The sequence below is a fragment of the Nanorana parkeri genome, unplaced genomic scaffold, assembly GCF_000935625.1.
Source record: "Nanorana parkeri isolate BGI_ZX_2015 unplaced genomic scaffold, ASM93562v1 scaffold1874, whole genome shotgun sequence".
Taxonomy (NCBI): Eukaryota; Metazoa; Chordata; class Amphibia; order Anura; family Dicroglossidae; genus Nanorana; species Nanorana parkeri.
In genome coordinates, this window is record NW_017308142.1 from 226,642 (window position 1) to 253,668 (window position 27,027).

General features: G+C 43.2%; 1 protein-coding gene across 1 annotated transcript in view; it reads right to left on the bottom strand.

The window, feature by feature from the left end:
* LOC108799989 (neural cell adhesion molecule L1-like) overlaps positions 1-27,027 on the bottom strand; it is a 226,244-nt gene that overhangs the window by 78,413 nt on the left and 120,804 nt on the right. The window contains exons 7-8 of the mRNA XM_018571941.1: positions 24,579-24,763; positions 6,671-6,802 (exon numbers count right to left, since the gene is read on the bottom strand). Coding sequence (XP_018427443.1) covers positions 6,671-6,802; positions 24,579-24,763 — 317 coding nt within the window. The remainder of the gene's footprint in view (positions 1-6,670; positions 6,803-24,578; positions 24,764-27,027) is intronic.

The following is a 27,027-nucleotide window of genomic DNA, read 5'->3' on the forward strand; positions in this document are numbered from 1 at the left end:
TCTGACACATTCATCCGGCAGCCGCACGAGCACCACGTGAGCATAGCCGTAGCCAGTTCCTTTTGCGCCTGAGGCAAGAAAAAAAAACGTTTTTTTAATTTATTTTTTTACTATTGTTTTATTTTATTTTCATTATTTATTTTTATTTTTTTTAATTTTCGTAATTTTTTTTTTGTACTCTTTGGAGGGGGCTTCGGGGAAATATTAGGGGTCTAAAAAGTCCCTTGATATTTCCCTTTTAAAATACAGCGGGGACCCAGAGAAGCGGCGGGAGGAGAGGTCCAAACCAAGTACTGAGTACATATGCATGCTTATACTTTTCAGAGGTCCGATATTGTTCTATGTACAATCCTTGTTTTATTGATTGCATGTAATATTCTAATTTTCTGAGATTGTGGATTTGGGGTTTTCATGAGCTGTAAGCCATAATCATCACAATTATCACAAATCACGGCTTGAACTATCTTGCTTTGCACGTAATTAGTCTATCTCATATATTAGTTTCACCTTTTAAGTTGCATTAGTGAAATAAATGAACTTTTGCACGATATTCTAATTATTAGAGTTTCACCTGTATAGCAGAGTCAAACAAGGCTGCTTACTTTCCAATTCTACAACTTAACCTCTTAAATGCAATTAGAAAAGAAAGGAATTAAGTTTTTGGTTTTTTTTCCCCGCTGGGAATGGTGGTAACATGATAAGCCTACATGAATGACATTATCATAGTAACAAAAAATTTTAAGAGTACAAAATGATAAATAAGGACAGAGGAATGGTTTTGTGAGCGAACAGGCTTTAGAATTCATTTTGGACAAGTTCTTACAATGGAGAATTTTCATATGGAACCTGATTTAAACAAACATTTTGGAGCATGGTTTTCTGGTAATTGTGAAAATGTAAAGAACTATAAATCCTTGCCAGAGAGAGTTTAAAAAAAAAGGTAGAATTTTGGAAACTTAGAGGGAAAAGTTTTAATAATGAAACAAGAAATGTCCACCCAGTGTTTATATATTTAAACTGTATTTCCTGACAGCTCCATGTAAGCATACGACCAGGATTAGGCACAGCCACCTCAGCCCCCATAGGACCATTAAGTCAAATTTAGCATGCATACAGCCAGACCAACCCCTCCCAAAGACCAGCCTGTTGAGAGAAGGTAGGTGACTTGCCTCCGCATGGATCTATTTGAAGGTTAGAAGACGCAGATCAACTGAAAATTACTGTTTCTAATATTAGCCCTTCCAGATCGGATTGGAAGCCATCACACAATAGTCGCAGCAAACGGGATTCGACTTTGTCTAGGCATAGATCATCCAGATATGAACAACACTCTTGCCATTATGATCATAGAAGACGTTCAAGATCTGCTTCAGGACCCAGACAGGCTCCTAAAACTCATGAAGACACCATTACGCCAGGCCAGCTGCAGAAGGTTGTTGGGCATGTCCAAACGTAGCCCTTTCTGGGAAAACAGCACATGAAAGCTGCTTTTTAGAGGCAACCAAAGATAGAGAGGCCGATAATCTACAAGTAGCAAATTTAACAAAACAAGTGTTCTAGGAATCGCTTAAAGAATTTGCCTCAGTGTTATACTCTACCCCCTTCTTATGGAGTTCAATTAAGGATCTCAGGGCACAGCCCACTCTGATAAGAAAGTGGTTCAGGCTGGGGACACTGCTATAACCCTCTTAGGTGTGGTGAGGGGGCGCAGCTCCCACAAACATCATATACCACTGAAACAATAAAAGGAATTACCAGTGTATTACCGCATACAAGGTAATCAATGTAGCACATACAAGTGAGGGTTAAATATGTCTCGGCACAATCTATGTAGATGAACCACTGTATTAAATTGCCTGGAGATATGTGCACATATATAAAGTGTGAGTCCTGTTATCAGCAGATTGCATAGGAGGTTGTAATATCTGGTTTGACCAGCAGATGGCGATACAGTAAAGCTGTACAATAATCACAGTGCCTCTATCCCTGTTACTTGCGGTTTGTGAAGTCTGTTAGCCGAGCAGTCTTGCCAGGAGTTGAGAGGAGGTAAGAAGTGGTGGCCAGGCTCGTTCACTCTTGTAAGGCTCGTGATAGCAACCAGCAGATGAGGCAGTTCAGTTGGCGGGTAGGAGAGCAATTGCTCAACGTACAGTCTTAATTGACTGCACGCTTTTAACGAGGGAGTCGGCGTCCGTGGGCGGAGCTACACTCGGCGGCCCAGGGAGCGTGACGTCACTCCGTGACTTCTGGGCTGGAGGAGGGGCCGGGATCTGCGGCCCAGACGCTGCTGCTGAGAACGTCCCTGACACTCAGTCCAGGTTACCACCAGGTCAATCTACGATTGCTCATCACATGACATCCTGATCTCCAAACACCCCCACCCTAATGAAATGGACAGCTCTGCAAACTTTTCAGAAGAAGAAGATGAACATGAAGGAGGCTTTGATGTTGCGCTTGTCCAGCCATTTGTGAATGCGGTGAAGCAGGCGTCACAATGGGAAAAAGCTGAAGTAGAACCTCAGAAGAAAAAGGAAGTACTTGAAGAAAGAAGGTTTCTAATTTTCCTTTCTTCGAGGAAGTGAAAGAAATAATCTCAGATAAGTGGGCACAGGTGGAGAAAAAGTCTCCATTTTGAGAAGCTCTATCCTTTTAAAAGGGAAGCTGTGACATTTCTGAACAACTCTCCCCTGGTAGATGCGGCCATTTTGAGACTGGCCAGACATGTTACACTGCCCCCTCGACAATGCTGTAACATTAAGGCCTGGTTCACACCTGGGCGTTTTAACGCTCAACATGTGAAAACCAATGATTGCCTATGGAACGCGCTGCAAAACGCCCTACGGCCAAAGAAGTACAGGAGCTTCTTTGGGGCCTATTTGCCGCGCGTATCCATTAGGATACAGCCAGATAGCTCTCGTAAACGTGCGTTTGTTGCGCGTTTTTTACCGTGAATCACGGTAAAAACACGTGGCGGCAAACGCACATTTTCGGTAAGCCTAGGTACCCAGCCTTAAAGATGTGTTGGATAAATGCACTGGTTTAGATTTTAAAAATATCTGGCAGCAGAGGGCAAACCAGCCATAGCATGTATTAAAAATACAGAGTCAGCCATCTCTAATGATGTCAGTAAAGCGAAGATAATAGCATTATTAAAAGGGAGATTAATCTAACTTCTGCATTTATAGCTGAAGCAGCCGTCTCTGGCTAGAGTCATGTTGTTCTCAGTAAAGGGCAGAAGGATGCTATGGCTTAGGCCAGTGATGGTAAACCTTTTTGAGCCCAAGTGCCCAAACTGAATAACTAAACCAACTTATGTGTCTCAAAGTGCCAACCCTCCACTTAGACCTGAATACTGAGGACTTTTAGAAAAACACTTCATACGACTGTCTGTACCAATTATGTGCTTAAATCTTAGAAGAAAAATACAATATGAAAGGTTTTAACATCACTACAGAGTGAAATGTAGCTTTGTACTGTGCAAATGAGTGAAGTGTTCCATTGCAGTGTGCTACTAAGGTACATGTCATACAGCACACTGCAAGGGAACAGTCTCTCTACAGCTTGGAGTCAGTGTTGGAGCACCAGGGACCAGTTGCAGCTGTGAGCGCTGTGACCCTGGTAGTTCTGACATTGACTCCAACCTGTAGAGGAACTAATCTCAGCAATATATTATATAATAATGCAGAATACTGGCACCTATAGAGTACTACAAATCCCAACAATACATTATACAGCAATGCAGAATACCACAAACTATAGAGGACTACATATCCCAGCAATACAATATACAACAATGCAGAATACCACCAACTATAGAAGACTTTATATCCCCACAATACATTATACAGCAATGCAGAATACCACCTTCTATAGAGGACTACAAATCCCAACAATACAGCAATGCAGAATAACACCAACTATAGAGGGCAACAAATCCCAGCAATACATTATACAGCAATGCAGAATAAGACCATCGGCTATAGAGGACTGCAAATTCCAGTAATACATTTAACAGCTATGCAAAATAATATAAGGCTGCATATTCTGTGTTGCTCCAGGGTGGCGGTCTGATGTCTCCAGGGTCTCTGGAGGACTGTGTGGGCTCAAAGGTGAGCTGTGCAGGCTCTCAGGGGCACTGTGCAGTTCTCAGATGGGCTCTCTTGTGGGCTGTGCGGCTCTTAGGAGGGCTGTAAGTTACCCTACTTTCTCTCCTCTGAATTATCATTCTTGGTCATTTACATTAACACTCAACTTCTCAACCGAACGTCTTCTTTTGACCTAACACAATGGCCATACACTCCTACTCACTCTGATGGTAATATACTAGACCTTGTATTCCCTCACCTAAGCACTCCTTGCAACATCTCCAGTGCTCTTTTACTTCTGTCTGACCACAACCTTGTCAGTTTCACGCTCATCTTGTCCCCAACCGCAAATCCCCCCAACCAGCACACTGTTACCCAGGGAAACCTTCGCCATTTCAACCCTTCTCTTCTCTTGAACTACCTCTGACAAAATCTCACCCATTTTGCCTGATCTGGCTTCTATTGTCTTCAACAGCTTGCTCTCATCCTTCCTAGACACACTGGCTCCTCTGATTATACGCAGACTTAGGCCACCTCCGCTATAACTTTGGCAAACAGAAGATACCAGGAAACTCAAAAGATTTAGTCTGGCTTGTGAGCGAGTGTGGCGTAAAACTACAATGTAGGTCCTCTGCAAGTATTCACCCTGTATAAAGCTGCCCTCCTAAAATATAACTGCCAGGCAGACTGTCACTCATTAACACAATCTCATGCAGTCCTCGTCTACTTTTTTCTACTTTTACATCTCTACTATGTCCCCCGCCTCCACCCATTAACGCATTCACTGCCCAGAACATGCCATTCATTTTAAAAACAAGATAGATGCAATTCTGCCTCCACTTTCCAATTATCTTCTCCAATTAACGCATCAGACCCTCCACCACAATTGTTACTTTCCACTTCTGACCCGGTCATTGCAGAGAAGGATGCAAAGCTTTTTTCTGACAACCACCTCACCACCTGCCCCCTGGACCCTGTTCCCTCACCACTACTTCAGTCACTCTCTTGTTCTATCCTACACTCTCTTACTCACATCTTCAATCTTTCCCTCTATAATGGCATCTTCCCCTCCCCTCTAAAACATGCACTGTTCACCCCATACCGAAAAAACACCTTTATTGGACCCCACTAACTTTAACAATCTCGGATAAATTTCCTTTCCCCCATTCACCTCCCAACTCCTAGAATGCCTAATCTACAACCGCCTGAACCACCTCCTCACTAATAACCTTTCACCCCCAACAATCCACGGAAACTGCTTTCCTAAAACTCACTAATCACTGCTAAAAACAATGGCCATTACGCCTGACTCTTGCTATTAAACCTGCTGCTTTTGACACAGTTGAACACCAGCTGCTCTTCAAAAAACTCCACTCACTTGGTCTCCAAGACTCTGCTCTCTAATGGTTCTCCTCCTACCTATCCAAGCAATGCTTTAGTGTCACCTACAAATCTACCTCCTCCTCTCCTATCTCTTCCTCTTTCCGTAGGGGTCCCCCACGGCTCTGTCCTTGGATCCCTTCTCTTCTCTGTCTACACCTCCTCTCTAGGTCAGTTGATAAGCTTGCATGGCTTCCAAAACAATTTCTATGCTGCTGATGCTCAAATATATCTCTTCACTCTGCAGCTCACCCCTACAGTGTCCTTATATGTCATTAAATTACTGACATATCACTCTGAACACTTCCTAAAACTCAAATATTTTCAAAAACTGAGCTGATTATATTTCCTCCCCCTGTGCACTTCCCCCCAACTTTTCAATTGAGACAGATAAACACAACTATCCTGCCCCCCCCATGTCAAGGTGCTAGGTGTGATCCTGGACTCTGACCTGACCTTTCTGCCCCACTTCCAATCACTATCTAAATCCTGCCGCCTTCACCTTTGTAACATCTCCAAAATACACCCCTTCCTAACCAAACCCCTTACATGCTTGCCTCCTGGACTTATCTAGAGTCTCTCCTATCCCTTGGAACTCCCTACACCAACCTGTCCAGCTATCCCTTACTCTATCTGCCTTTAGGCAATCCCTGAAGACTCATCTCTTCAGGAAAGCTTATCCCGCCTAAACCCAACCGCTGAACTACAGAACCCAACAGCTGCCACCTTTTGTATCACTTTTCCCTCCCTTTTAGATTGTAAGCTTTCATGGGCAGGGTCCTCCTAATCATCTTTACTTATCGTATTGTAACTGTACTATCTTCCTTATATTGTAAAGCACTGTGAAAAGTGCAGGTGCTATATAAATCCTGTATAATCATGATAATATGAATAATTATATACTCTAGCTTATAAATAGTTTGCTGAACAATAACTAATTTATTTTTAAACTATGCTATGCACAGTTACCCATAACCTTTATTTTATTTCTATCATTCCCAGTGCAGCAGTTGGAAATTCACATAATGCTGATAGTTATTCTGTCTGCATTGGTTACTAAAAAGGGAAGGGAACGGTTGGGTAGCAGAAACAACCTATAGCTGCAGTCTTTTATCTGCAATCTGATAAGGGCAAATTAACAAAAACAAAAAAAGTAAAAATACAAGACTGGACTAAAGTGTAAGTAATATACTTTTATTCCATACCTTTTACAGATTTTCCATTAATTGTCCAGGTAATCGTAGGTTTGGGCTTGCCATCTACATCACAGATGAATTTTACATGTTCTCCAGGACTATGAATTTCATCTTTTGGCCTGTTAACCCAGTGGGGGGCAGCTAAAGTGAACAATGTAAGAATATAATATTGTGTAAGAAGAAATTGGAAACCAACAGATGATAGTCATATTAAAGTGCCATAAGAAGAAATAAAAACCTCCCTGACCCAATTCAGTTTTTTTTTAAATGTCATACTCTTGTAAAGTATGCATCTTTTTTATATTTACAGGCATTTTCAATTAAAAGTATCTACAGATGAAAGGTGTTCAACAGAAAAAAATATATACATAGAAGAGCGCTACTATCTGATAAGTTGATTAGATACTGAGCATCCTACTGTGGGTGGCTAATTGGTTGAGAAAGAAATAGATGGTATATGACTTACAGTTGTGATGTCATGGATGGGCCCATCCATGCAGTCCCGTGTGGTCAGCGATATTGATCCGTAAGTTACCGGGCAGGAAGATCTAAATTAGCTAGGATATCCCCAGGCCGCGTCCTCGGCTGGCCGGGCCGAGCCACGGCAACTGGAGCAGGAGAGGGAGAGTTGTCCGACAGCTGGAATCGGCACTGTGCAGTGTGTTGCCATGTGGTGTGCGGCGCGAACGCTGACAGGTCCAGTGAGCGGTATCGGTCAGTGCTCGTGAGTCCGAGGGAGATGTGTTTTGGTTGTAAGGCACCCCTGTGGGATCAGTTGGCGGCTACGTGCTTCGAGAATAACCCTCTTTGTCTAGCCTTAGAGCGGTATCAGCCGCGGGAGAATGAGTGTCTTTTAAAATTGACAGAGGGGAGGAGTCACATCCGAATGAGTGCCATGATAGGGTTAGACGCCGAGAGGCGGACCAACAGTCTCGAAGGCACTTCAGGGATGATTAGTCAAGAACTCTCATACTCCGGTTTTTCATTCTGGGATCCATGCGTGTTCTTCGATCTCTATGTTGGCTATTGTCACAGCTTATTACAAATGAGTATTGCCGTTTGGACAGGCCAAGTGGACTAATATTAAAACTATGTAAACCCTGCTGGCAAATGGAGAACTTACATTGTGACACAGATAAAAACCTATTATTTTAATTGTGAATAGAGAAAATGAAAATATCACATTTATTTAAAAAATGAATAAAAGGATTTTAGGTTAAAACGTTTTTTGAAATAAAAAATATTAAAAATTAATGTTTATTATCCAATGATTGAAACGTTTTTTTTAAAATAAAAATTGATGTTTATTATCCAATGGAACGAGGACTACTTATAGCTCCAAAACTGTTAAGGGGTGACCATCTACTCTTGATATAGGCGTTAGGGTTAGTACCAATATTCAGGTGAGTCCACCTGGGTCCCTTGGGGAACTAGTAGAGGAATCCAAGGACAGCTGGTGAATTACACACCAGGACTTGGCGCTTTTACTACTGTTGCAAAGCTTTTTAGGTGTGTATGCAACATGACATTTGGTCTACATGACATTTGGTCAAGATGCTAGCACACAGCTTCTATCGCAAGGCTGGAAAACCTAAAACATATTATTATGGTTAATAGTATTACAAAGAGTTGAGATGCACTACAGAATAGTGTGTATCTCAATTTCTTCATTTAGCCCATTCGGTGTTAAAGTATTGAGTTTATAAATTCAGAATGTTTCTCTTCTGCAAAGTGTATGGAAACGTTCTGATGGGGATAAGTGTGTGGGAATGTATTCGATTGCAAATACCCTCAGGTCATGGATCCTTTTTTGGTGTTTGATGGAAAAGTGTCTTGGGACACTGTGTTCCAGGTCGACCTTAGCAATAAGACGCCTGTGGTCCCGGATCCTGGCCCGTAGTGGGCGTATGGTGCGACCAATATACATCAACCCACAGGGACAAGTAAGCCCGTATATCACATGGTCATGGGAGCAAGTGATAAACTGCTTGATTTGGTGTTACTTTTTAAGATGATCAAACCGGAGTATGAGAGTTCTTGACTAATCCTCCCCGAAGTGCCTTTGAGACTGTTGGTCCGCCTCTCGGCGTCTAACCCTATCTATCGGGACCTATCATGGCACTCATTCGGATTTGACTCCTCCCCCCTGTCAATTTTAAAAGACACTCATTCTCCCGCGGCTGATACCGCTCTAAGGCTAGACAAAGAGGGTTACCCTCGAAACACGTAGCCGCCAACTGATCCCACAGGGGTGCCTTACAACCCAAACATATCTCCCTCAGACTCACGAGCAGTGACCGATACCGATCACTGGACCTGTCAGCGTTCGCACCGCACACCACACGGCAACACACTGCACAGTGCCGATTCCAGCTGCCGGACAACTCTCCCTCTCCTGCTCCAGTTGCCGCGGCTCGGCCCGGCCAGCCGAGGACGCGGCCTGGGGATACCCTAGCTAATTTAGATCTTCCTGCCCGGTAACTTACGGATCAATATTGCTGACCACACGGGACTGCAGGGAGTGTATGTGCCCATCCATGACATCACAACCGTAAGTCATATACCAACTATTTATTTCTCAACCAATTAGCCACCCACAGTAGGATGCTCAGCATCTAATCAACTTCTCAGGTAGTTGCGCTCTTCTATGTATATATTTTTTCTGTTGAACACGTTACACGGGGCTCCTCTCCCGATTTTTGAAGAGTCTATGCACACCATCTTCCACAAAGTCAGTAAGTGAGAGACCTGACCACATTACAGTTGTGCGCGTCCATGTATGTTTTGTTACAGATGAAAGGTGATACACTTGAACAAATAACACATACAATTGACCTGGTGGAATTAATCCCATTTTTATGATCAGGTCATAAATATTGAAAATGCACACTTTTCACATAGAAAAAATAAGTATACCCCTACACTTATTACCACTTTTAAATCCATGAAATGAAAATCATGTGTTCCAGAATAAATGACAATAATTAGAAACGCCTTAGGGAGTATGCAGGTGGAACCGGTTTTCGTTAAAGCTGAAGGTTAGTCCTTTTTTGGGAGGATACAACACCAAACACATTAGATGTGTTTAATTGTATGTATACCTTTAGTTTCAGCTGCTCCATCTTCTAAAAAATGAGAGGCTGCAGCCAAAGGAGTCTGCAGCTCTTTCCACCTTTCACAGATGTCTATTACTATGAACGCACAACGCATCAGGTTCCGTGAATGGAGGAGCTGATTCTGTAATTCAACTGCTCACTCCTCCATTTGCAGAATTCAATGCATTGTGGCATCATAGTAATAGATCTGTGAAAGATAGTGAGAGTTGAGTGGGGCAGGCAGGCAGCGCTCGCTGTAGCTACCCACAGACTCTCGGTAGTGCAGCCTCTCACATAGTGTGTAATATCAGGCAGTGGTGAGGGGAGGATTTTTAGAAAAAGGAGCAGTATGTAAAATGCCTACAAGAATCATTTGTATTGCTAAAGTGGCCAATTACCAACTTCTGAGGCCAGCGTTCTCTTTTTTTTTTTAACTTTTTTAATGTACACCATTACAGCTATTGTATTAAATAAAAGAGGCACATTTTCCTTATGTTTTATTCAAAAGTATCACCTTTACCTGTAGGCACTGTTTGAATGAAGATCTCATATTTGCCTGTTCAAATATTTTGAACAAGTCAACAGTTTATATTGGGTGTACTTACTTTTTCACATGACTGTATACATTTTTTTTTTTACTTATGTTTGGGACTAAAATAGCTTTTTCTAAAATACTACAGAGCTCAGTAGCATATTTTTTCATTGACTCATTAGCCTCCATCCCCTGCCTACCTGCTCTGTTTAGACAGGGCCGCTAAATCTAATCCATAATGCTCTGCGAATCCTTTGTCATGTACAATGTATTTGTGGAATAGAGATAGTATATAAGTAGTAAAAACAAATTAAACATACATTTAAAATCTTATAAACACAGATACAAATGAAAATAAAAGTATTTTTGTCTTACTAATAAAATCAGTTTTTGGCATACATCACAGGGCACGTAGTTAATTCTTGAATGTATGGGATATGCAGCTACCTACAGGTGATTGGACCCTGGCAAATCACCTGTAGGTAGCTGCATATCCCATATTACGGACAGCTTTGTATAACCCCTCCAACTCCCAGCTTGCCTCAGGTTTCTGGCAAGCAGTACACGAGTGGATCACAGAAAAGACAGGGGAGGGTCCTGTCCTGTACTCCAAGAAATGGAAAATCAATTTTTCTTGATTGTACATTACAGGACACAGCCAATTATTGAACAGATGTAAAGTCCAAAAGTTGCCAACAGAGGAATATGGGCAACAGAGCAAAGCACAGATGCCTGGCCTATGAAAACAACAACAACAACTAACTCCCAACAGGAAACAGAAGGAGACTACAGTTCAAGAGGGCCGACTAAAGAACCTTGCGGACAAAGCTAGCATTCACAGAGACCTGAAAGTCCACCTAGTGATCCTTGGCAAAGGTATGAACAGAGGCAGAAAGCAGATTTGGGAAACCGAAGACTGATGCTGGAAGACCCAAGAAGTACTAATGCTCCTAGTAGAGTGAGCCTTTACCAGAAAGAGGAGAAATGTATCATTTATCTCATAGGACAGGGTGATAGTATGCCAAATCCACCTAGTGATAGTGGAATGAGAGGCTAGCACAGAGGGACCCTTAGGAGTGATGAAGAGGGAGTCAGACATGCAGATGTAAACTGTAGCATGGAGGTAACCTCGAAAGGCCTAAACTAGTGGTTCTCAACCTGTGTAACCTCAGGACCCACATTTGTCCTTGGTTAAGTCTCGACCAAGTCGCACTGCAATGGAATGCACAGCATTGTGGTACCACACGTTCTGGTGCAGGCGATTGAACTGAGGACGGGAGGTGGTGATGAATGGTGACGCAACGCACCTCCCGCACCAGAATGCACAGTAGGTGCGATTGCTTGGTACAGTGTGCTAATGGCACAGGACTGTTCGATTAATGCACTGTCCTAGTGTGAACGTGCCCTCAAAAACACTGACAGACACACACAACCATAATCTCACACACATATACACACGCCAAAAGAAGATCCACCCAGTCTTCCTACCTTACGAGAACTGGAAATATGAAACTTGAAAAGTGGAAGGCACGTGACGACCCACTGAACATGGTGTCGCGACCCACTTTTGGGTCACGACCCACCAGTTGAGGTTGTGGGCCTAAACCATGAACCACATCCAACAGTCGAGAGAAACTTTTTTAGGTGTTTAACTTGAAAACGTCATAATGAAGAGGGCTTGTTCCTGGATTTGGCAGGCTCGAAGGCCCAGGGCAAATGACGAAATTGAGAGCCTAGCTTGGTTTGGTTCCTCAGGCTTGGGAGAGAGAAAAGAAAAATCTTCTTGAAGGAGGAAACTGAGAATTTAGCCACGGGAAGCAGGCATTCCACAGTAAAGAGCATACATTCACTGCACTTCTTGCAAAGAAGCTCTGCAAACATTTTACACATAGGACCCTTTGCATGTGACAGACACGTGACTCATCCTGGAGATTTATCAAAGGATATTCGCCAGGCCATGTATGCAGTAGTAGAAGGCCACAGGGAAGAGCTCTAATCAATAGAGAGAGCTGGGGCATGTCATGATGGACCCAGAATCACTAGCCCCATCCTTAGACCACAGAGATAAGGTTGTACACACCGCCATAGTGGCAAAAGCAGGTTGCATAGCAGGGCCTGGCATCAGAATTTCGTACCCTTCCTTGTTTAGTTGCTTGCAGTATGGCTTGTATAGTGTTTCTGACACTGCTGTTCCTCTTTGATGCCCTCTTACAAACCCAATTCTATAAAAGTTGGGACGCTGTGTAAAATCTACATAAAACAGAATACAGTGATTTGCAAATCTCATAAACCCATATTTAATTCACAATAAAAAATAGAAAACATCAAATATTTAAACTGAGAAAATCTACCATGTTAAGAAAAAAATAAGGTCATTTTAAAATTGATGGCAGCAACACGTCTCAAAAAAGTTGGGACAGGGCAACACAAAGCTGGCAAAGTAAGTGGTTCTAATAAGGAAGAGCTGGAAGAACATTTTGCAACTAATTAGGTTCATTGGCAATACATCAGTAACCTGACTGGGTATAAAAAGAGCATCTTAGAGCGTCAGAGTGTCTCAGAAGTAAAGATGGGCAAAGGTTCACCAGTCTGTTTCTAAAAAATGTAAAACAATTTCAGAATTTAAAAAAATCACTGTGTGTGAGGGACAAGGTCAAAACGCAATATTGGAAGCCCGTGATCTTCTGGCCCTGACGGCACTGCATTAAAAACAGGCATGGTTCTGTGATGGATATCACTGCATGGGCTCAGGAATACTTCCAACAACCACTGTCTGCAAACACAGTTCACCGTGCCATCCACAAATGCAAGTTAAAGCTCTATCATGCAAAGAAGAAACCATATCTGAACATGATCCAGAAATGCTGCCAAAGCTAATTTAAAATGGTCTGTTGTTATGTGGTCTGATGAACTGAAATTTGACATTTTTTTGGCAACCATGAGCACCAAGTCCTCCGGACTAAAGAGGAGAGGGACCTTCTGGCTTATCAGCTCAAAATCATGCATCTTTGATGGCATAGGGGTGCATTAGTGCGTATGGACTGGGCAGCTTGCACATCAGGAAAAGCACCATCAATGCTGAAAGATATATCCAGGTTTTAGAGAAGCATATACTCCTATCCAGACAACATCTTTTTCAGGGAAGACCTTGCATATATTTTAGCAGGACAATGCTAAACTGCATCTATGACAACAGCATGGCTTTGTAGTAGAAGAGTCCGGGTGCTTAACTAGCCTGCCTACAGTCCAGACCTTTCACCAATTGAAAATATTTGGTGCATCTTGAAACAAAAAATATGACAAAGACGACCCAGGACTGTTGAGCAGTATGAATCCTATATCACGCAAGAATGGAACAACATTCCTCTCCCAAAACTCCAGCAACTGGTCTCCTCATTTACCAGACATTTACAGAGTGTTAAAAGAAGAAGGGATGCTACACTGTGGTAAACATGGCCCTGTCCCGACTATTTTGAGACGTGTTGCTGCCATCAACTTCAAAATTGCCTTATTTTTTTCTTAAAATGGTACAATTTTCTCAGCTTATTCATTTGACATGTTTTTTTTTTTTATTTCTCTTGTGAATAAAATATGGGTTTATGAGATTTGCAAATCATTGCATTCTGTTTTTATGTAGATTTTACACAGCGTCCCAACTTTTATGGAATTGGGGTTGTATATCCAAACCCGCAAACATCATCAGTCTGCAACTATGGTCAAGACTTCTGACAAGTTCCTGTCTCAGAGTGATGATGCAAACACCAGTTCACTATTTAACCTTCACCTTGTCCATTCAGTCTCCGCACTTGCATTTGTTCTGATCTACCAAGTGCTCTGCCGTTCCTGTTCCTGTTCTTCGTGTATGACCCTGGCTCTGGCTGACTGATCACCTGGTTCCAGACTTTTGTTTCCATTCACCCTGCTCTCAGTGCTCCCTGACCTGGTTTGGCTGACTACCTACTCTGGCATCTGACCTCTATCTTGGCACTGACAATGTCCTGGACTTTCTCCATTGTTTGCCATTTATGTTCATTATTGTTTTCAATAAACTCCTATTTTTTAAATCTGCACTTTAAGTTTCTGTCTGGATTCTTACTTCCCTAACACCTTCATAGGCAAATAAGGCCTTAAAGAGGGTTTCTAAACTCTTGTACACTTGTTCCTTGAAAACAGTAACTTCCGTTCCAAGGACCGTTAAAACCTTGTTCAAACAAGAGATAGCTGCATCTAAAACAGGAACAGCCATTTTTTAATGAAGAACTCCGGGGGAAAATGTTACTAACCCTTGCAGTGGGGCTACCTTCACACTGCAAGGGTTAACAGCTTGTTTTTTGTCTAGGTGCTAAAAAATGTTTTACTTACTTTGCTTTTTAAGTTGCTCACCAAAACTACCGAGCCGACACCCTGCTTCCCTGGAGTGTGTCTCCTCCTCCGCTGCACATATGGAATGTTCCTCAGCGTCCTCAGGTCTACACACTTGTATAGAATGTGATGACACAATGATTCTTAGACCGCTGCAGAGGAGGGGGAGAGAGGCTCTTGGGACCAGTTTAAGAACAAGCTGGCTCGAATGATCAGGTGAGTATAACTTATTTTTTTAGCACCTAGACACAAACAAGCAGTTAACCCTTGCAGTGCAAGGGAAGCTCCACTGCAAAGGTTAATCAATTTTTTTTATTGCTGAACAAACTGTTTAGGAGGATTTAACAGGGGTAATTGATACCAAGCAACATAAAACATGGAGTGTAAAAGTGCGTGTACAGGAAAGGTTGGGCATTTTTAAAGAACCTACAATAGTGACCTCTGGCAAGATCGACACAGACTGCCCCAACTATGACTTTGCCCAATCATGGCTCTTACAGAGTACTGAGCCCTAATTGGGCAAAGTCTTGCAGCTGATCTGTGGTTAGGGCTTCACAAGGCGCATTGCCTTGTGCCCCACAACTCCACTCCTGGCAGCCGTTCAATAGGGCAATTGTACATTAGGTGTGGTGGGAGGGCACTGATCCTTTCTTTGTCCAAGAAATCTTGATAGACGTATCAACCAAGCCTGCATTAGTTGTTTTCAGGATTGAGGCAATGGAGAGATGCAAATGTAGTCAAGACAGTTATGTAGGTAATTTTTTGAGTGGAAGGCAAACCCACCTGTATTCCATTTAATTTGTAGGTTATGGGCCTGCAACCATGGCATACCCAGGATAACCAGATAAAAAGGGGAAGCACTAACCTGTACATGAAGTAGGTGTTTGGGTCAGGGAGAACAACCACCAATAAATATGTTTTATGAGTGACATCCCATAGACCAAATGAATGGAAATTGGTTCGCCGAACACACAAGCTGAACTATAAGGGCGTTCGGCGGTCTGTTCGACCGCTGAACTCCCCGTTCAGTGGTCCACTTTGAACTTTCCAGCCACCATTTCCCTACTAATTGCCCAAAAGGTGTAAATCATCTCACTCCTCTCTGGTGATGGCTTAGTTGGGGCCTCTCCATCCTGGGAACTACATGTTCCTGTGTCCCCCACCCTAACTGCATTCTTGGATGTGTTTCAGAAAACGTTCAAAGAGCCCGGGAAAATGTCTTCTGCAGCTGGGGTGCTCCTCTGCCTTCGTCAGGAAGAAATGACCATAGGCCAATATGTGGTCAAATTCCATACCCCAGACTCTGAACTTTTGTGAAACAGCAAGGCTCTTACCACTACCTTCTGGCAAAGCCTATCAGAGTATGTAAAGAATGAACCTACCACCCTATCACCCTAGACTGACTTGGTCCCTCTGAGAATCCAGTGAGACAATTGCTTCCAGGAGCGAGCCATGGAAAATCTAAATCCTGTCATCCTGGTCGCTTGGCTCCAGTTTTCCAACAGACCATTGTATCCTCTCCATCTTCTGCAAGTTGGGCGAACCTGCCTCACAACAGAAGATTTCACTTGACGGCTTAATCTGGATCTAGGCCTCTACTGTGGCATTAATGGTCACCTGTTAAAAGTCCTGTCTGGTTTGCCCTGGAAACATGCAGGTTTAGTTTACCAGAGAGGTGATCTATACCTGTTTTTTTTTTATTATTCTGCCAGCTTCCCTCACTTCACCCTACCCATTTCAATCCACAGGGCTCCATATGCATATCAACTTTCCGCATACATTGACTGTTTGAGTCCAGTTGGACATGGACAGAAATGTTCTGTGTATTTATTGTTTGCTGATGAAAAGCTGTTTTCATTTGACTGTTTTGATGAAATAAAGACTGTTTATTTGATAAGATACAGCTAAATATTGATCTTAACCACCCTGAACATTATATTATAAATATGCAGGGGGAAATACAATTCCTGTGTTTTTGACTTACTGCTAATAAGCTAAGGGGGGTGGAAAACAGAGCGAAGAAAAGAGGACATCAAGAGAGAGGTAATAAAGAAAGAAGACAAAATCAGAACAGAAAAGAAGGAACCCTCACCTAGGGGCGAGAGGTACTCCTTCCATTATTCTCCTTCAAAGAAAGCCCTGTACTTAGAAGATTCAACAAACAGATCCCAGTAAAACCAGGTTTGAGAAAAAGCTTCAGTTTGGTCCTCCACAGCAGACCTCTTCCTGGACATTGGAGTTAAGTTCAAGAGGACTGCTGCAGGATTATATGTTATTGAGAAGTCTGTCAATTGGTGGACAAGTACTTGGTTCCAGAACGGACATAGTTTAGGGCAATCCCAAACAAATATGTAATAAGGTGCCCTTGTGACTCTGACAGTGCCAACAGAGATCTGATTGTTGTGGGAAGAATTTCAAGAGGACTGAGGGCGTCCTATACCAGCGGGTCATGATCTTTTAGGTTGTCTCCTGATACCTGTTGCAGATTGATGCTTCCAAGCAGGAAGCTCCCCGGAGGGGGAAATCCACACTCTCCTTTTCTACGTGAACCCAAAGCTGGATTCCGTCATGTCTGCAACAGTCTACTATCCTTGTCAAGTGAGTGACAATATAGTAGAGGTCTGGATCTGAAAAAACAATTCAGCGTTTAGCACGCTGAAGTATGTGTCTATTGATCCTAGCTGATTTCCCTTGCCAAAAAAACTGGATAAAGGCTGATCGAATAGAACGTACATAACACCTGGGTAAACGGATGGGCAACGTTTGGAAAAGATATAGTAGACGGAGCATGACATTCATTGGAGTAGGCGAAAAAGCAGAGCAGGAAGGGATACATTAATCACCTCTGATTTTTGTAAGTTAACTTTAAAGTTGGAAAGGAAGTCAAAGGTCTGTAACTCTGACAGTAGATTTGGCAAGGATGTGTGAGGGATGGTTATGTAGAAAAGAAGGTCATCTGCATATGCCACTATTTTGTGATAGCCCCTGGATATCTGGATTCTTCCACACATGCCATAGGAGTGGTTCCAGGGTAAGCACAACAATCAGGGGGGAGAGAGGACAACCCTGACGCGTGCCATTCCTAATAGAAAAAGGGAAGGAATTATGGCCATTGACCTGAACCGTCACTGAAGGCGGAGAATATAAGGCCCCAATCTACTGCTGCAGTTGTACAGGGAGGCCTATATGAGAGATAACCTGACAAAGGAAATTCCATGACACACTGTCAAATGCTTTTTCTGCGTCCGTGGACAGTAGCATCATGGGAGTCCCCATCACCCTAGCTCTATGAAGTAGATCTATGGTACAGATAGTGTTGTCTCAGGTTTCACGATGTGCAAGAAAACTGGCTTGATCTACATGAACAATACGTTCTAAGATCAGGGTAAGACGTAAGCCCAGAATTTTTGTAAACATTTTGAGATCACTATTTAGAAGGGAGACCGGCCTGTAGCTGGCACAGTGTAAAGGGTCCTTGTCAGGCTTTGGAATAACCGATCTGGAAGCCGAATGGAGTTTTGTCGGCAGTGGGAATCACTGGGTAAGAGCATTGAAAATGTCTAAAAAAAATGTGAGGATACTTGTGGAAGAAAGGACCTGTAATAAGAAGCAGACAGGCCATCGGGTCCCAGGGTCTTCCCACTCGGGGTGGCAGAAAAAGCCATGGAAAGTTCCTTTGCAGTCAAAGGGGAGGAGAGAGATTCACGTTCCTCTACTGTCCGAGAATGCCCGAAGCCTCTAAGTAAGCATCTATAGTAGCATCGCGATAGAACTGTGTAACCCCCGATGGCGAGGGACGCAAGTTATACAAAGAAGAGTAGAATATTTGAAACGTGTCTGCTATGGCTGAAGAAGTGTGTAGTTTCCTCCCCGCCGGAGAGGAAAAAGCCGGGATATCATCTTGAGCCCTCTGCTTTCTAAGGGCATAAGCCAAAAGCTTGCCACACTTTTTGGCATATTCATAAAAAGTTTGTCAGTTGCGCAGAACAGCAAATTTGACCTTGTAAAGTGAGTGGGACCTGAGACGTTCTCGCAACAGGGATAACTCTTGGCCTAGCTCCCTAGAGAGTGTGTGCTTATGGGCTATCTCTAGCTGTTGAATTCGAGCCAGTAAGTAATTAATAATGGCAAGTCTACGCTGCTGTCTGGTGGTGGCCGTGTTTGATAAGTACACCACAAATATAGCTCTTATGTGCTGCCCAAACCATCAATGCATTCTCAATGGAGCCCACATTGAGCTCAAAGAAGGAGGACAACTCCCAGGCAACAGCTGCCTTAATTGTTGGGTATTGGATCAGAGATTCATTGAGTCTTCACGAGGGCGGACAGGCAGTCCTGGGGAGAGTCGAATCGACAAAGTGGTAGGCAGGGGTGTGGAATTCCTACTGCCCGACACTGCTTGTCCCGGGCCCATTTAGCCCTGCTCCGGACAAGCAGAGCTAAATGTACAGTGGGGAGCCGCCACTCGTTGTTATACAAGTGATCTGATTTTTATTGATCACTTTTATGAAACGAGCAGCGATCTTGTCCGGGTCCCCCGCTGTGGTTTTTGGGGTCCCACGCTCCTCTGGGGGACCCGGGACCACGTCACATGAGTTCACCATAGAGCCTGTAGAGCAGACGAAGAGTGTCTGTTCTTCCTCTGCTCTGTGTGATCACTGAGACCGGAGCGCTGTAATCACAGCCCACCTGTCTCAGCTGTCAGGAACTGCACAGAACATCTGCTCTGTGTAGGAGGGTAATAAAAAAGTAATAAATATTAAAATATATAAAAATGTAAAGAATAAAAGTGATAAAAAAAAGAAAAATTTTTAAACCAACCCTGCTGCCCCTGCATGCAAATTAACGCACGCGTAGGACATTGTGTGTGTGCGCTGCCGACATTCCACTGTGTGCCATATTGCAGTAGCCAGGCAGCAGAACTCTCTTACACTTACAATGTGCATTAAAGTGTAAGTTCACTTTCCCAGGTAATATGGGAAAATGGAATAACCCAATCAAATCTGGGCCGGTCTCTCCCAAGACCCCCACCGGCTATACTTACCTTTCGGCGAACAGTCCTTACCCTCCGCCAGTACAGGTGTACTATTTGTACCCTGTACTGCTGTCCAGCGCAGTCCTGCCCTATGCATTTGGAATTTCACTCGCAAGTTGCAAGCACTCATTGGTCAGCATGGTCAGGTGACCACGCTGACCAATGAGAAGCACTATTTAGCACAGCCAAATACAGTTTTGATTAGGGATGCACCGATACAGAGTACTTGCCCAAATGCTCCGATACCGGAACTTCCGGTCAGAGGAAGATTTCCTGATTGGCCGGGAAGCTGGCTCGATGCTGATGGGCTGGGAAGTGGGTTCCCCGGCCAATCACAATCAAGCCGACCAAACAACATGGAGTTGGATTCCCTGGCTATCAGGAAGCAGGGATGTCATTACCTGCTGCCCGGCTTCCTGCTTGCCTAGGAAGTCTGCTCCATGCCAACGGAAGCATCGCTATCGGTACGCGGTATCAGCGAGTATTGAAAGCAAAATATCTGTACTCATACTTGATACCCAAAAACTGGTAACGGTGCATCCAGAGTTTTGATTAAAACTATTTATTTTTTTATTGGCACAAGTAGATTGGCATGAGGGACAAGTAGATTCGGCGCCAGTTTTAGCCCTTGGACAAGTAGTTGTTTTTTTTTTAATTTCCACAACCCTGGGTAGGGGCATGGTCCGAGAGAGTAATCTGACCTATTTCTGCGCCAGATACAGAAGGCAACACTGCATGTTTGATCAAAAAGAAATCAATGCACAAATAAGAGTCATGAACCGCAGAGTAGTATGTAAAGTCCTGTTCCCTAGGGTGAAGCACTCTCCACACATCAAGTAATTGAAATTTGTGTAAGATATTATGGTTTCGGTTGTGCAATGCCGGAGACATGTGAGAAGCACCTAAGACCAGTGAACCCTCTGCAAACTCCTCCAATCTGTCCAGGAGAGATTCCAAAAAAGTCTGGTTAACATTTGAAAGATAAACATTTGCAAGGGTAAAAACTCGAGATTGGATCTTGCCTTTTAAAAGTAGATACCTGGCTTCCTGGTCAGAATATTGGTCTAACAATTGCCAGGGTATGGATTTGGACAAAAGTATGCTGACTCCCTTCGATTTGGAAGAAAGGGAAAGATTATGGTACAATGTAGAAAAATTATGGTTTTGGAGCCTGGGAACAGCATCCATTTTGAGGGTCATGTTGAAAAGGCGAGGAGAAGGCGGAGAGAAGAGGTGAAAAAGGAGAGTAAGAAGAAAGAGGAGGAAAGAAGAAGGAGGGGGCAAAAGAGAGGAAAGGAGAGAAGGGGGAACAAGAAGAAATAAAGCAAGGAAGAGAGGAGGGGAAAAGCAAGTTGCAAAGATGCACAAGAGAAAAAACATCAACAAAAGGAAAAAAGGGGAGGAGAACTAAGTCTCTAAACTAAATCCCTTCAACCCTACAGCGAAGGGCTAACCTAGTTGGGAGAGTAGGGAGGCACTTCCAAGTTCAGCACCAGGGCCAGCAAAGGTAAATGCAGCATAGTAAATGAAACAACAGTTGCAATATATTCAAACAACAGGAGAAAGAAAACAGCTGACAGCTGTTCAGGAGACCAATGATAAATGGAGGTCCCAAAGATAACATAAAGAAGGGGAACTAAGGCAGGCCAATCAGCTGTGAGCCAACGGTAACCTAAGGTCAAGCAGTTATTTATATAGGGGAGGCTCCCCCAACATCACCATGACAAACTGACAAAATGGCATAGCTAAAAAAATTAAAAAGATATAAGTAGTAGTACCATTGGTCAAACTCAGGCTAACTAATCCATGCCCGACCTCCCCCTATCCACCCCAGAGGGTCCACCCCAAGACCCCCAATATGTAGGTCTCTACCGGGCCCCCCGCAGGATGGAAAGCGCAGAGGCTAGCTAGCCACCGCCTGCTCCACTGCCCCTGCTCATGGAGCAACGGAGGGAGCAGTGTAAAGAGACCACATATGGTATATAATGGTAAATACACAGCAAAGGTTATCTAATCCACAAAATTTGAAAAAATGAAAAAAAACAACAAGCTGGAGTCCCAGGGAACAGGAAAAAGAGGGATCAGGCGACATCGCAGGCTGCCGGCCATAAGGGGAGGCTGCAGGCGCCATCTTAGGTGTAGACGCAACAGGCCCCGACGGCGGCAGGAAGCGATCTATGGCGGTATCAGGTTGGGCGGAGGAATGTCCCTCGCTCTCATTCCTCCCCGGCGTCATTGTAAGCAGCTTTTTCTGATAGGTACAGCTGTCAAGTTACTTGTAATGGCTGCAGGCCGGGGAGCTCAGCAAATGTGCGGCTTCACTCATCCATGCCAAAGCCACACCCCCTATTATGCGAGTTCTAAAGGTAATAAAAGGGGGTGAATACATATGCACGCACAACTTTTGTTTTTTACAATTAAAAAAAAAAACACTTTTTGACTATTTTGTGTATGTCCATTAAATGTAACCCAAATAAAAAAAATTTCATGACTGTTGCCTACCCAAGCTGAAACTTCTGCCACTCCCATACTTCCTCCGCACCAGCAGTCCTTCTGCAATGTTTTTTTGCAACTCCCCCCTCACCGAGCATCCAACCCACTGATCTCCTGCCAAGAACCTCAGCTCCCTATGGCCTGGTCTATCCTCTCTCCATTCCCAAAATTTGGGCTATGTCTGAGTACATCCAGGAAAACCTGCAACAAGGGTTCATGAGGAAATCCAATTTGCCAATATGAGCCAGGTTTTTCTTTGTTAAAAAGAAGGATAGTTTGTGTCGACTTTGCAACAATTATAGAGGCCTTAATGCCATCATCGTCAACAGCAACATCCCTTTCCCTTGATTTCAGAACTCTTTGACAGACTATCGGGTGCTCCTGTCTTCTCCAAGCTGAATCTTAGGATCTGTTTAGAATCGAAGAAGACGACCTTCAAACACCAGGGACATTGTGTGATGCCCTTTGGTTTATGTAATGCCACAGCTGTCTTCCAAAACTTCCTTAATGAGGCCCTCCACAATCTGTTATGTACTTCTGTTAAAGTAGACCTTAACAACATCCTTATCTTCTCTCCTGACATGGACACTCACTACCTCTAAGTGAAAATGGTGCTGCAGTGACTTTGAGACAACTGCCTCTTTGCATAGTTGGAGAAATGCCTCTTCGAACAAACCCAAGTTTAATTCCTACATAATCATGGATCAGGGTCAACTCATGCATCTGACCAAGCTCTGAGCCATTTCTGACTGACCACAGCCCTCTGGACTAAAAGCCACTCAACACTTCTTGGGGTTCACCATTTATCAGTTTATTCAAAAAACGTTTATACTCTTGTGGCCCCTATTACATCACAAAATGTAAAGGCACCAATGCAAGGTCCTGGCCTCCCAAGGCCATTGAAGCTTATCATAGACACAAGGCAGCCTTTTCCTTTGCTCTCATTCTCTAACATCTGGACATAACCAAACCCCTTTCTCTGGAAGTTGATGCCTCCTCAGTAGGTGTCAGAGCTGCCCTACTTCAGGCTTCCAAAAGCAAGCCTCTGCCATGTGCATGTTTTTACAAGAAGTTTTCTGATGCTGAAAAAAACTACCATTTGGGACTGTGAGCTTTTGGCTATTAAACTTGCAAAATAAGAGTGCCAACATCTTTTAGAGGGTTCACCTCATCACCATCTACGCAAACCATATAAACTTGCAATATCTGCAATCTGCTCTGCGCTTGAACCCCCAACAAGCTCAACAGGCTCTGTTCTTCCCTTGGTTCAATTTTGACATTTCGTTTTCACCAGGAGCCAAAATCATCTGTGCTGACACCTTGTCCAGGTTCTTTTATGTTGCCAACTGGAAGAGTCTTCATCTTTTAATTCTTCATCTGCCGGCTTTCAGGTATAAAGCATTGGTGGATCATTATCATCCTAGTCCTGAAATTGGCCCCCACATTTCATCAGGCCCTTCCCAATCCTCTAGCAAGTTAATCCAGTTATTTTAGGCTCTGCCTGCCTCCTCATCTTAGAATCCTCAATGACTTTCACGTCTCCCTTCTCAAAATCCTCAATCACATCTCTTGTTCTTCTCCTCACCCTTCTCCTGTAGCTGATACCACAGATCAGTATGAAGTCAAACAAATATTGTATTCCAAATACTCTAGGGGGAAGCACCTTTATTTAACTGATTGAGAGAGTTATGGCCCGGAGGAGAGAATTGGGTTTCTGCCACAGATATCTCAGCTCCACATTTAGTAAACACCATTCATCAGAAATGTCCTTCCACGCCAGCCCTGGATAGGTAGGGGGACCTCATAAGTGCCTAGTGGGTGTTGTTCTTACCTCCTTGCTGCTGCAGTTCTGCTGGTACCTATGGTTCTTGCTTACTTGCTGCACAGAGCTAGCAACTATGAGTATCACTGCCACACATTTTTCATTCAACTCTGCTGCTTAATTGGTACTTCTCCATTCAACCGTTACATAGGCCAGTACCTATCTTTTCCACGTGACCTGCACTTCTCTATTGTCCCTAATCAGCGGGATGACATCGCTCCCAAGTTACGGTAACACCGATATCTCACCATCAGCACTAATGCCACTACTTTATTGCTTCATTCCCAGCCCAGGGGTATTTGGACTGGAACAGTAAGACTGGCCATTGTCACCATCTCATGCTCTGCTTTCAAGTATGTGATAATACGCTATGGCAATATATTAACAATATTAAATTACTAAACAGCAAAGGCTTAAAATATTTATTAACCTTTATTTTTTTTTTAAAACAAACATTTTAATACCACTTCCTATATTCAATACCAGTTACATTCATCTAAATATGTTACTGATATACCAGTAACAATTTACTAACTGTAACATATATAATTTATTTGGTACCATAACACAAGACTTACACTCCACTGTGACGATGTATTTGTGGCGGACTTCTCCCTCTGAGTTCTTGGCAATACACTCGTACTCTCCATCATCATCTTCATTCACATTTTCAATACGAAGGATCTTCTTATATTCATCAAAATGAAGGCGACTAGGGTCCATATTGCCAGTGAGAGACAGCCACTCAATGTCTGGGGTAGGGCTATCCATACAGAAAAGATGAAAAGAAAATGTGAGATTATGAAATAAAAGTATAATTTAGGGAGTCCTCCATGTACAGTATTTTATACTGGAATGTAAAACTATACTCTCAATGTTTGTAAAGCTTATAGGCTGCTGGGTATAAACTCCTCAATGGCCATGTCACTTTCTGCAGTATGATGCGCTGCATTTTATAATGTTATTTTGTCCAAAATGGATTACCTTGGTGGATCCATTTTTTTTTTAATTTTGGGGATTTATTTTTTTGTATTAAAAAGGACTTTTTATTACAAAACTTTTCTTGTTTTTTTTTTTCAATTAAAGGATTTTTTACCAAAATGTTGTGTGTTTAGTTACCTGCAACCCTTTAGTGAATGATTAGGGGTACAAGCCTTACTCATTCACAGGGGGGAAGCTGCACCCCCCTGGTGAATGAATGTTCTCGGCTGAAGTGTATAGCCGAACAGCCTTCGGCAGCTTAGTGAATACTCCCATAGGTGTCCTAAACTATGAGCAAAATCCTTTATTTATCAATCAAGCTGTTCTGCAAAAGTGACAGTTACAGGAATTCCCAGACTCATCTGATAAATAATCAGATCAGCTGCCAATCAACCACCAATCAGCCAGCGGGGCACATTGACTGCAGTAAATTAGATAAAAGTACAGCTGTCTGTAGTTCACATTGGAGAGTGGCAATCATGTTGCACATTGGCAGATGGGATCGTGCTATTAGAAAAAAGACCTCGGAGAGCAGGAATTGGAAGTATCAGTTATACAAGTGATGCATATTTTTTAAGGGTATATAGCCCACCACACTGCAATCCACAGTATAACATTATAAAGTACTGTAAAGTACAGTATAGCACTGTAGAGCAGAGTATGTCTACCTACACTCTCCCTGCACAGATTTGTCAGATTTCCCTAACCAGCAACAACACAAACTCTCTGTGGATGCTGTGAATCCACGCTTTTATAGTGAGGAAACTAGCTTATCCATTTCTTCAGAATTTTGGCTTTTCGATACCCATCTGAGCCAGTGACAAATATTACACAGTAGAAGATGGGTTGGGGGGACGCATTTTGGGCCATAAATTCTGAATTTGGCTAAACAGCGAAACCAGGAGATCTACCTCCAAACCCAAATCCCATCCCTACTGATGACCAACAAGCCTGAAACAATTGTGTGCAGTTTAAAATAAATGGTTCTATAATAGGCTTTACCTGTGCTACAAACCAGCAGTTCTGGATGCACAGTAGGCAAAAGATTTAGAAAGGATTTATTTTTTTGCAGGCAAACACATAAAAACATGTCAACATATGGTGTAATATACATGTGGCTGCCTGGGTGCATATTTATGTGCCTGGATATGCATTATAGCACCCATTAGAACAGTGGTTCTCAACCTGTGTAACCTCAGGACCCACATTTGTCCTTGGTCATTAAGTTGTGACCCAAGTCGCACCGCATTGCGGTACCACGAGTTCCGGTGCGGGCGATCGAACTGTGGGTGGGGGGTGTGTTTAAGGTGCCATAGAAATGAATGGCAATGCAACACACCTCCCGCACCAGAATGGGTGGTAGGTGCGATTGTGTGGTAAGGTGCGTTATTCACACGGAACTGTGTAATTAATGCACTCTACTAGTGTGGACGGGCCCTAAAAAACACTGACAGACACACACAACCACAGACACAATCTCACACACACACACACACACTCCACACAAAAACATTTTATTTTTTAAATATTTTGAATGGCTGCTTGCTGTGAGAACTGACAGTGCTGCCCTAGGGGGAGGCTAAGGAGCCTCTCACCTAGAAAAGTGGAAGGCATGCGGTGACCCACTGAACATGGGGTTGCGACCAACTTTTGGGTCACGGCCCACCAGTTGAGAACCAAGGCATTAGAAAACACTGCAGTACCCATTACAATGCATATCAACACTATTTACATTGATTCAATAGAAAATGCATCTGCCAAAAAATGTATAGGTGTGGATGGAGTTTTATCAACATTTTAAGAGGTATCAGACTGAAAGAACATTTCTCCTATGCTAGTAGCTCAATTTCATCTCTATCATATTGTCGTTATATTATTTTTTATCTATTATTTTAGCAACTGTAATGATTAAGAAATAACCAGGAGACTGAACCTGACAGTCTAAGACAGGAGGCTAATGTGTATGCAGTTGCCCCTAGCAACGCAGGGGAGAGTTCCTTGGAGCCCACAGGGGGCACCAAAGATGAGTGGACAAGGTCAACACAT